The following is a 12,648-nucleotide window of genomic DNA, read 5'->3' as shown; positions in this document are numbered from 1 at the left end:
GAAAGAGGGAGCTCTTCTTAATATTTTGACACCAAAATCATGTCGATACACCTTACCGACTGCGAGTAAAGCCACCCACGCTTTAACTTGACACACTGTAATGTTTGATCAAATTTTAATGTTCTTTTATCGCTGGAATGGCTACTGATATACCTGAAACACGTATATTTTATAATATTTAGTAAAATATAACAACTTAAATTTTTATAAACAATTTAGATAAACAAGTTTCAAATTTTGTCAATTTCAAGTAGAAAAAACCTGGTTCCTTCAAATGAATAATTTAAATATTATTAAAGATACATTTTTCAGGAATATCAGTAGCTATTCTAGCGATTGAAGAAAATTAAGATTTGATAAAACCTTAAATTTGAATATTTTATCACGAGAATTATTTATAACAATTGTTATTGTTAACTTCTCTAATATTTTTGTGACTAGCAGTCATATATCCAATAGCTTAAAACATTTCCAGTGCAAAAACAAAAAAATTTTTATGTGAAAGGGACAAAATCTGGAAATTGTTTATCTAATTTGCTTATGCAAATTGAGAATTGTAGAATTGTTTATAACAATGATTATTATAAACATTTAAATTATTCTTGTCATTATATATCATTGCTACATTAATATGAAGCAGTTTGAGTAAACAGAAATTTTTTATATCGATAATAAGACTATTTGCTAATTTGTTCATAAAATTTGCTTATAACAAATAAATGAACTAATGAGCAAATTATTTGTATTCTATGAGTCCCTTATCAGTTATTAATGCGTAAAAAATTGTTATGTAAAAAATTTCAGTTTTTCCACACTTTGAGTGAAAAAATTATTAATAAACAAGTAGTAGAGACAAAAGTTAAGAGCCTCAAGCTCTTCAGAATCGCTTTTCGTCTTTAAAAAAAAAGAACGCACAAATGTAAGTAATTACAAACACAGTCTTCTTAAAACTATCGCAGATTACGTCATAAATCATCTGATATTATTTCAATTAATTGTTTTACACAAATAGCATAAACGTCAAAATAGCTAAATGTCGAGAATACTAAACAAAACAACTTTAGCTCTTATTGACAGCTACAACGCATCTGTCGGTAAACACCTACTCTTCCTTACCGTAGAATCTTTTCTATCGTCTTCTTTACAAATCCGAATGGAACAAATATGGCCAGCTTACATCCTTTGTACTCGACTTGTAGATTCGAACTTATTCCTCGTTTTTCTGTTTCTATTTACACCCTGCTTTTCACAGAAAATAATTGTTCAACCTCTCTTGATGTCTTCGTCTTAAATATTCGTATTTTTAAAAGAAGGATGCTTCTTCGTCGTTTCTGCGATTGCTTGGTTTCGTCTTCAATCTCCTCCAAAATTCTTCGGAAATTTTTCATCTTCTTACATCAATCCCGTAGGGGCCCCCAAAACTGTGGGATCAACATAAATAAATGTCCAGGATCTTCAGGAATAACTAATTCACTTTTAGTTTATAATAGAGATGTATTATGAAAACAATGCACAACTATGCTACAAACTTTTAATCCAGAATTCAACACGTCGTTCTCATACCGTGGTACGTCTTAAATTGGTCGTTTTAGCTGGCCACTAGAGAGCGCAGGTTTCTTATATGAACGCATACGCCCTCGACGTTCAAACTCGTTCAAATCTTAGAAATAATTATAATGTATTTCCTACACTCTCATCTCTCTTCCGTATATCTGATCTCTGAAATGAATCTTTAGAAAATTTCCTCCATTTCTCATTCCCTATCTTCTTACTCATCCCCACCCTACGTTTTCTCAACCTATTAATTATTGTCCACACGTTCCATCTTGGCTTAACACTTCTCAACTTTTCTTCCAGATCTTTTTCCTTTCCCTGTTCTTTCTTCTTACACATCACCCTTAACTTCTTCCTCATTTCTACGTACTCCTCTCTTTTCGCAGTTCCTTCTATGTACTTCCTGTACTTCTTTTTCACCTTTCTCTTCATTATTTTACATACCCTATCCCACCACGGCTCTCTATCTCCTCTCACTTTTGCATATACATGATCCTTCATCCAGTCTGTTAGAATTTCCCGCTCTTTTTTATTTTATCTTTCGTTTTCCTTTCGAAGCTCTCCCTTTCTTGGTAAAGCCCCCCCCTCTAATTCTCGCATTATCCCCCTCCCCGGTACCAACATACCCTTGTCTCTCTCCTAGTAAGTCTTCGACCCTTTCTTTAACCCTTTCTATCCCATCCTCATTGTATAAAGTCACAAACTTATACGCGACCTCTCCTATCTTTACTGCCCTCATTTGCATGCTCTCCTCCGTCACCCTTTCCATGAACTTGTTCCTATAATCCATCCCTAAACCCGAATATAATTCCCCTATTAGCCCTTACTTTCCTCTTTACTCTAACTGCCTTCTGTAGCTTCTACCTATACCGCCTTGGCAACTTTGGCTCTACTCTATCCCATTTCTTTCTTTCTGCCCATGTCTCTAACAGTCCCTCTACATCAAATCCCTGAATATACCTCCAAAAATCCTCATCTTTCTTCTTTAACCCTGCTACGTTCCAGTACATCACCTTTAACACTTTTCCACTCGTCTTTACTCTCACCCCCCCTACTTCCCACGAAACGAATTCCCTTTTACTTCCTTCAGCGCCTTCTGCTCGTCCCATACTCACATTTTCTCATCTACTTTTATTTTTCGATAAACTGCCTTCGCCGCTCTCCCTTCAATCCTCTCCTTCCTATTCCTCTCGTTTAGCATTCCCTTCTAGAAATAATAAATTGAGATCAATAAGAAACGATAGAACTAATATCTGAATTGTTCCGAATCGTGTTTCTTAATTGTGCCAAAACAATTAAAAAAGATTAAGCATTTTGCATTTTCAATTGTTTCCAATCGGGTACTTCGAATTTGGCACGTGATGGCAGGACTTTCGTATGGTGGAAATGACTTAAAAACAGTTATTCACTTTTTTGGAAGAAAATCAATCTTAAACAGTGTATATTACAAAATAAAGTAAATTAAAAGTGCATTCAAAATATACGCGATAAAAATATAAAAGTTGATTTTATATTAGTAAAAGAAGCAAAATTGTGTGTGTTTTTTTTAATTTATTATGCGCTCTTGGATCATTTACTGTAGAGAAAATTGTATAAAGGCTTATAGGTTTTGAAATCGGTTGAGATAAAAAAAATTAAACGAATATTTTAAAAATAAAGTTGAAAATGTTTAATAATTTTAGATTTAGGGTTAAGAAATTAATTATTCAAATGTAAACCTTTAAAAAAGAAAGGCCTACTACAAAATCACAATAAAAAATAAAACGCATACATTAAAAATGTAAAAATTACTGCTGAAAACCCAAAACTGAAAATATTATGAAATGAATAATTTGAAAATAAAACTCTGATGATTAAATTTTCTCAAATTGATAATTTAAACTTAAAATATTCATTACTTTCAAATTGAAAAAATTAAAAGAATATTTCGAAAACGTGAAACTTCAGAAAATCGATTGAAGTATAATTTTATTATTTAAAAAAATTCCGTTTCTATTAGAGATAAAATATTTTTTTTACCAAGAAGAGGTCTCAATTCTTAATTCCTAGCCGTTATTAACACATAAATTCACCTTATAATAAAAAACTTATAAAAAACATTTTAAATGTATAATTAAAACAATTATAACCAGCTATTTCGAGTCCAAAACTTTAGAATGTATGTAAAAATTACAAGCCGTCTAGACACTTTCTCTAAATAAAGCTTTCAGAATTGCATAATATGGATTCAGAAGCCTGTCACTTTATTTATTTTCAAACTATGCCATTTGAAATTGAAATAATGAAAAATGTACATTTTTATTCTTGTTGCGATTTGATTTGAATAAGTACAAATTCAGAGACTAAAAAAATGAACTTGTTAAGATTCGGGCTTCTAAGTTTCTTAGTTTTAAACTTAATACATTTTTTTTAATTTTAGTATTTCAAACGTAGTTTCAAAAACATTTTTAATTTAAAATCAAACTCTTATTTTTTTAATATGCTAAAATGTAGAAAAACGCCCATACTGATATATGAAAGTTTATGAATTTATGATTTTAATATTAAGCATAAACAAACCAAATTATTTTAAATGTTAAAAATTGAATATTTTTAATATTTAAAACTAAAAATTTTCAAGAATTTCAAATCAAACTTATTTAAAAATTCAGCATTCTTATATTACAAGAAACTTAAAAGTATTGAATAAGTTTTTCTACTAAAAATTTTAAAAAATTTAATAAGTTACCTACAATTTATTTGGCCCCAGTTTCAAAATATTGGCGCCATCCTACGTTCTATAATGATTCCAATCGTTTTCAGTTGGGTATCTATTATTCTGAGTTAGAGGTTACTATTGTCACAACGTTATTTGGATATTTCTATAATTATTTACAAGCCGTTTTTACTCTTTCAAACAAACAAATGTCTACAATATAAATTTAAAAAGAAATAAATCAACATTTTACAACAATATACCCTCTAAATTAAACTGCTACTACCTACTTGATCATTACACTATATTACTGACACGTCCGTGCAACGGCATGGTTTTTACATGTTGTTATAACACAGATACTATCAATTTTTCATTCGGTATATCTCCTGAACAAATATTTAAATTTTTGTTCTTAACATTTTTGTTAAATTATTAAAAATTTAATTTCTAACCAATAAAAGCGTGCGCTCCAGGTGTGGTACAAATGAAAACTACATATGACGTATTGCATGCAAGTGCATTTACTCAATTTAATACGATTGAATGCGATTGGAACAAATGACACAGTCTGCAACAATTTAAACCGATTCAACTTTTCATCACTCTTTGTCGTTGTAATTCGTTTCCAATCGATTATTTCTAGAAGAGTTCTCTGCGTATTCCTTTCCTTCCTCGTCATATCTTGATCGATGAAAACCTTCTTATCCTTCATTGTATTTTTGTTTCGAATGACTCCCAACTTTTCTTTCTAGCTCTCTGATTCCACAACCGCCACTTCATTCTCCTTTCTCCCCTCCATACTAACATTCTTTGCCTTGCCTTTAACCCACCCTATGCTCTGTAGCAGCGTTTCGACCCCCTCCCTTTCTTCCACGCTTTTTAGCTTTAATCCTCTCATTGCGATATTATTTCTTCTATCTGCCTTCTATCTTTTCTTCATCCTCAACTCCATTTCCCTTATCCTTTCCCCGTCCGCTCTCTCCTCCTTTTCATTCCTACAATATCCCATATTCTCTTCCATAATATTCTCCACCCTCTTCCAACTACCTTTCTTCTCGCCCTCCCCCCTATCAACTGTTTCCATTTCCGACCTGCCCTCCACCTTCTTAAGTCTTTTTTACACCCTTTCTTTCCACACCCTAATCTCTTCTTCCACCTGCTTCATTTTATTCTCTTTTTCCTTACTTACCGACACCATCTCCCTCTGCAATCCTTCTACTTCCCCCCTCAGCTCTTTTACATCCTTTTCCCATTTCTCATCCCTTACCCTCAGGTCTTCACTCATATTTTGAATTTGCTCCATAGCCCTTCTTACGTCTTCCCACAACCCTCTGAACTCGCCTATCAGCACCCCGAGAGCCTCCTTCTCCGTCTGTCCATCCATTTTTAGGGAAGGGGGTGACCTACGTATCCGTACTCTTTTTCTAAACGGACTCTAGCGCGCTTTTCTCCGGACTCTCTTTGCTGCCGCTATTACTTTTCAAGAGATTTTTCCCCTCACTTGTGCTAGACGCTTTCTCCCTTGCTTTGTCACTGCCTTTGTTCCGCTTTTTCCCTCTCCCTGATGCGCCACTCGACAGCGGGCCACACACAGCCAGCCGTCGTGGCCTGTTAAAAATTTCCTCCCCTTCGAATTCACTACCAGCACTGCCAGTACTCTCGCTGACACCTCCTGCTCTTCCGTCGGTAACTGTGACTTGCCCATGCAAAAAGTACCTACTGCAACAAACAGATGTCTCTCCCGACCGTTATCGCTTACCGCCCGAAATTTTCCCTTTATTTGTTCTATTACATCCCTCACAGCCCTTGTAGACACTCTTTTCTCTCTCCTAACATCCCTCAGCACTGCGAGAAGTACCCTTTTCCAGCATGAAGGCCCAAACCTTAGACCGCAAATCTATCCTGCTCCCTTCCCAACCTAGCTTCACTCACACTCCACTCGCACCTACCACAGAAAGTCCGTAATATCTTCTAACCACCTGTCGTAACACTCATTCCAACTTATTTATATTGCTGTCGAAAAGAGACAAACGACATTTGCCCGTGGCAAGTGGCGGTTCTTTTGTCATGGTAATATTTCCCAAAGTCTAAGGTATTCTGAAGTAGTATGAGGAGTATTCACAGTGATCACAGTTTAGTACCTTTAGCGGTCTTTGTAGTAGTCCGTTAGTCTCGATTGCTCCAGCCTAAATATTTCATATCTAAAAACATAAAACTTCAAATGCATAGGAATTTTCAATTTTATCAATCTTTATACAGTTATATAAGTCCGGACACTCGAGTCTGAGAAACTTTGTATAAGAAAATGCTTATCCTCCATCTTGATTCTGTTCTAGTTTTAAATTTACAACTTGCATCTCGTTATGCGTTATCGTTATGCATCACCGTTTTCTGTGCTACTGTTTAATCGCACGAGAGTGGTACAATACGTTAAAAACAAATTTTTCTTAAAGAGTAAATTGTATACAAAATTAAATGCTGCATCTGTTTTTCCTTCGCGAAAAAATTGTATTGATTATAGTTTTTTTGTAGTAATGGTAAAAGAAGTATTTTTTTCTCAACTGGATTTTAATTATGTGTTCGTCTTCTACTCGTTACTCTTGCCAGATGTTTCTAATCTCTTTCAGAATGATTAAAAAAACATATTCCATTAATAATTTATTTTTGTCTTTGAAAAGTTGAAAGCAGTTTTCGAAACCAACATAAATTTTGTAAAGACTAAATTGTGCAACAAAATTGCACAAGGCTTAAAATGAATTATGTTCCTTGAAAAACTGTTTTTTAAATTACAAATACTCAATAAAATCAATTTGTGAAAAATAATTGCACAAAAAGAGTTAAAATAAAAGAAGAATTTTTGTAAACGACACTGTATAATGGCTTATAAGAGTCAGATATATGACAATTGAAAAAGAGGGAGAAAAACGGAAAAATCAAAACCACCTCTCCCTTTCTCCTTTATTATTTGTCCGTCTTTTGTATTACCAGGACACAACATGTTTAGAGGCCTTTTAGGCGTTCTTTAGGGACATTGTAATAGGAAACTAAAGTCGCCGCAGAAGTATGCGACCCTCAGTTTGATCGCTCGCAACTCGTTAAAAAAATCGCGGAAAATTCTAGCCAGATACACGTGAAACCATAAACTCTCTCGAATTGAACGAGATGTATATTTTTGTTCTAAAATTTTTTTTTGCGATAGTGTGGTGTAAAACGCACCGATAAACAATGTTTGGAAGGCCCTTATTTTAAGCCTTGACTTTTGACTCTTCTCAAAACGAGCTGGACATCTTATAAAATGTGGAAAAATTTACAGACACTCCTTAAAGTGTCTAGAATTAAATGCCGTGGTCCAAATTTCGAAATATTAAGTTTTTTTCTGAGTACAGATCGTTTTCCACAAACATATCCTGGAAAAGAATAATGATAAGAAGTTGTTTTACGGTTTAAAATTTTCAGATTTGTAACGTGATTGAAATACATTAAAAAAATGAAATTAATGTTTCGCTAAATAATCCTTTACGAATATTTCGAAATTTAATAAGGGTAGCGATCCTATAAAAAGTGTTTGAAAAAAAGTAAGTAACTAGAGATAGAAGTAGTACGTATATAACTAGAATTTTTTGCGATTTTTTTTTAACTAGTTACGACCGATCAAACTGAGGGTCTCGTACTTTTGACGCCGACTTTAATAGAGAATTTTTATGTTATGCTGATATTATATAAAAAACAGAAATGAATTTAGAGTTAATTATTAGGAAATTATTAACATCATTTTTGTGGAAACTAAACTAGTTCTTGAGACAACTAATGCACATGGGTAAAAAAATGCATTTATATTTCCGGTGGCGATGAATTACGAAATATGGAAAAAAGCCTAACATTTAGGCTAGGAAAGGTTTAATATGTCAAAAAATTACTTATTCGGGACAAAAATTATTTTTTACAATAAAACATTATTTTTGTTTCATAAAATTAGGTAAGATCCTCATTTAATACTTTTTGTTTGAGAAATATCGGTCTCGATTTTAGGGACGCTTCAAAAGCATGGTTGCTCGAGTAATCGTAACCGGTCTCGAAGACCTAGGATGACTCCGTCAAAATTTTATTTATATATTGCATTACGAATAATAATTTAATCGTAATATAAATTAGTGCTTAAAACTGAAAAAGGTGATGTCAAATATGGACATGACTCCAAATACACATGATTCTTTTAGTCACTGCAACTTATCAAATTTCGTCATAAAACTCATTATTATACAACTTTATTACATAACTGTATTTCAAATATTTTCACAAATTTATCAACAATTTAATATCTGTCATTTCAGTAATAGCGTTGTTAAAAAGATTTTCTTATTTTTATTATCGACTAAACATTGAATACATTCAATTTTAATTAGTGTCTTCAGAAATATTAAAGATTATTTTAATAAATAATAACGTAAAACCTCTGAATAATTTAAAGTAATGTAATCGTATTTTTGTATACGCAGTATACGTATTCGATGAATCTTATTAAAGCATTAAAATAATCTTTCTCAGAATACGATTATTGCAGGTGTCAAGGGGGACGCTCTCATATATTGCAAGTCTTTGATTAATGTCATCAAGCCGTGCATGAAACAAACCTCTGCCAACGAAGTGCTTAGCTTGTACCTGAATGCCCTAATATAAATTTTTATCATTAATAATTAATTTTTATTTTATTTGTTATTTATAGAAAAGTAGTTTTTTTTCAACTTCTGTAAATGCACAAAATTACACGAAAGGGGGCTATTCTTGCTTAATTGCCATCCTTTGAAAATGATTATATTTTTTAATGCATTCTAACTCGAAGCAAGTAATTTTTCTTAAACTTTTGTAAATGCACAAAATTACACAACAGAAGTCTATTTATAAATAATTACATCCTTATCAAAAATAATTGTATTTTGAATATTTAATTTGAACTAAAAGGATTTAATTTTTCTTAAACTTTTGTAAATGTACAAAATTGCATAACAGAAGTTTATTTATGAATAATTGCATCCCTATCAATAAGAATTTTTGGAAAAATGAATCAGTGTGTCTAGATCAAAAAGTTTTTGGCTGCCGAAGAATTGAACATTTGGGAACGGCAAAAGAACCGAATTCTAGAGAACAACACAAGGGCTATGGCTTAATGTCTCCGTTTAAATTGCAGTAATTCTATTATTTCCATTTGAATGCAGTAAACATGATATCTAAAAACCTGGGAATAAGACAAATTCATAACGTAGCAAGCCTTTCGGCTTTTTTATATCTCACATTATTGCTGCACATTATCACATCTGATATAAATGTTCGAAATTTCGAATATTCTATTTGCCCAACTCTTATTTGTAATTACTATAGGTCTTTTTGTATGATATTTATTTTTGGAAATATAAGACCAATACGCAATGAAATATAAATTGCTCTGAGCTGGACTTTTGGAACTCAGGAAGCGTCACTTTGCTCAATTTCTACATTTACATTAAGAAACGAGATTTAATTAAAAAGATAACTGCTCACAATTATGTTTCTTCTGAAAACATTGAAAAATGCAGTGATAAATTAGGAATATCTGAAATTTTTAGTAACTTTAATCAATGATTTTCGGAAAAGCGCTGGCAGCATTTTATTGTTTATGCTTATCGCCAACACCATTTCGATAAGCAGTAACTGCCAGAATTGACAGTTCACTACAGAAAATGGTATGAGAAACATGCCGCTCTCTTTGATAACTATCTTGCCAAGAAATTAAGTTATAAAGGTTTAAAAGTAACTGTTGGAATGCTTAGAATATTGGACATTTATTTTGAATCATTTTTATCCCAACTTTAAGTATTTCTGATAAATATAGACCAAGACGGAATGAGAAAGACTGGCCTATATCCGTTTTTGTCGAACCGATTTTAGTCTTGGACACATTTAAATGTTTTTCATGTTGATTCGCGAACCAATAAATATTTCGTTATTTTCTTGGTGTCATTTTAGAGAGGTGATTTGAAACTTTGATATTTTCAATTTTTTCCATTCACTACCCTGCAACCTGCAGAAAATGGAAGTTGGGAATCATAAATTGGTCAAAAACGGAAAATAGGTCTGTCTTTTTCACATGTTATCTCGGCTTCTATTGATCAGAAATACTGTAGTAGGGCTCAATCGACCATTACTGTAGGGTAGTCACTCTACAGGTACAAATTTCGGAAAGGAAATTTGGGATCGGTTTTTGTTCGAACGCACAGAGGGAGAGGGGGAGAGAGAGAGAGATTCACACACAGAGCAAAATGGAAATTCCCTTTGTTTTTTTAATCACCGTAATTTCACTAAATTTTCTAGAAAAAAGTGAAAAAAAGGCTTGGGAATGTACAAATGAATCAGAAAGCTAAATTATAGTTGCTGCAGGTGTAGAAATTTAGCAGAAAAATAGTTTCTTTTACTTTTTAAACATGTTTTAAATGTTAGACAGCATATAACTTTTTTAATTTTCATAAAAATTAAGTGTCATTTGAATAATTTGCAAATATTTTTGTCACGTGACAGAAATAGTGACAAATGTCTAAAACTTCTGAAGACATTTTTTTCAACATTTAAATTTATCTTCTGCCTGCAGGTCGATCTACACTTCGCCTATAAAAGCACTGTCAAATCAAAAGTTCCGTGAATTCAAAGAAAAGTTTAACGATGTCGGACTTATCACGGGAGATCTTCAAATAAACCAAAATGCAACATGCCTTATAATGACTACCGAAATTTTGCAGTCGATGCTGTACTGTGCATCTGAAGTTCTTAGAGATTTAGAATATGTGATTTTTGATGAAGTGCATTATATAAATAACGAAGATGTATGTAAGCCATTTTTTTTCTACTACTGTCCCATAACCTGCGAATCATCGCAAAATAATATTATACAACAAAAAATAATTCAAATTTAACGGTTTTATTTTAAAGGTTCCTTTGGATCAGTCAAATGACTATCTAAAAGATTAATTTAAAAACGTACCTCGAAAAATTTTCACGTGGAATTTTTGGATTTCTCTTTTGACGTACAAAATGTAATTTTCCGGCAATATTAAATTTGCGGGGTATCCCGCAAAAATAACAATTTTTTTAATATGCCTCTAAACATCTCGATCTTTTAAATAAGAATATTCAGCTTTACAGATTTGAATCGAAAACTTTTTCTTGCAAATGGTTTTCAAGAAGTATAAAAAATAATTCTATTTAAAAAATGTATGATTAAATTATTAATAAATTAATATCTTGTTCTACATTAAAAGTTTTTTTTTTACTTTTGAAAATTTTCATATTTTTGAATAACATAATCTGCAATATAAATATTCAAAATTAATCTCTTTAACTTACATCTTTAGATACCCGCGTTTTATTGTTATTGTGAATACGAAATTTGGACACTTAAGATTTCAGAAATGTTAGTGACCGATAAAATATGATAAGTGTTTTATAAAATATTTCAAGATCTATTCTAATCTCAGGAATACAAATTTTTATTATTTCAAACTGATAGTATCCAATAATGTTAAAGACAACAGTCATTAGTTTCTCCACAGTTTCTTGATCAACAAAGTTCTCCGGAATACTGTGCATTCTCACTTTCCCTAGAAGTTTAGAACTTTTATCAGCGCTTAACTAAACTAAGAGAATTCATAATGATCGGACCAAATATAAATGATGATATTAACCATTTACTTCTTTTTAGCGTGGGCACGTCTGGGAAGAAATTGTCATATTATTACCCTCAACAGTAAACATCGTTATGTTGTCTGCTACGGTGCCTAACCCGTTGAAATTCGCCAACTGGGTAGGTCAAATCAAGAAAAGAAAAATGTACGTGATCAGTACAGTGAAAAGACCAGTGCCATTACAACATTATTTATATGTCGGCAGCAATATGAAAACTAAAGACAGTAATTACCTGTTGCTTGATACAGATGGTAAATTTTCAATTGAAGCGTACGTAATCTTTGAAATACTTTTAAAACAATATCAATATCTTAATACTTGTGTGACCATAAAATAGACTTAGATATTTTTTTTTTTTAATAGAAGCGCCAAAGACGATTGTCTTTTACAAGATTTAAAGAAATCTAATAATTTGGTATCATGGTTGGTAGGAACTTCTTATGAGAAAAAAATATTCACGGCATCGATTTGTTGTTCTTTTTCTTTGTGAGAACTCTTATCATATTTTTAGGGTTGTTTCTTAAATTTCAGATAAAATTATCGGCTATTTCCCAGGTTTCTCATTAAAAAACATATTTTATCGGGTTGACTTTATAAGCGTTTACAATATCATTTGTCAATAATAATTGCATTATTATATACATTTTTAATAAGATTCAATATTTTAGAACACCTAAGTATAATAT

General features: G+C 32.0%; 1 protein-coding gene across 5 annotated transcripts in view; it reads left to right on the top strand.

Moving 5' to 3' along the window:
• LOC117173278 (helicase SKI2W) overlaps nucleotides 1-12,648 on the top strand; it is a 306,484-nt gene that overhangs the window by 157,579 nt on the left and 136,257 nt on the right. For all 5 annotated transcript variants that reach the window (XM_033361754.1, XM_033361757.1, XM_033361756.1 and 2 more), the window contains exons 4-5: nucleotides 10,872-11,103; nucleotides 11,979-12,232. In XM_033361754.1, the coding sequence (XP_033217645.1) occupies nucleotides 10,872-11,103; nucleotides 11,979-12,232 (486 nt within the window). The remainder of the gene's footprint in view (nucleotides 1-10,871; nucleotides 11,104-11,978; nucleotides 12,233-12,648) is intronic.

Source organism: Belonocnema kinseyi, chromosome 5 (genome assembly GCF_010883055.1).
Source record: "Belonocnema kinseyi isolate 2016_QV_RU_SX_M_011 chromosome 5, B_treatae_v1, whole genome shotgun sequence".
NCBI lineage: Eukaryota > Metazoa > Arthropoda > Insecta > Hymenoptera > Cynipidae > Belonocnema > Belonocnema kinseyi.
Note: the sequence above shows the minus strand (reverse complement) of the source record. Positions and strands in the feature narration are given on the sequence as shown.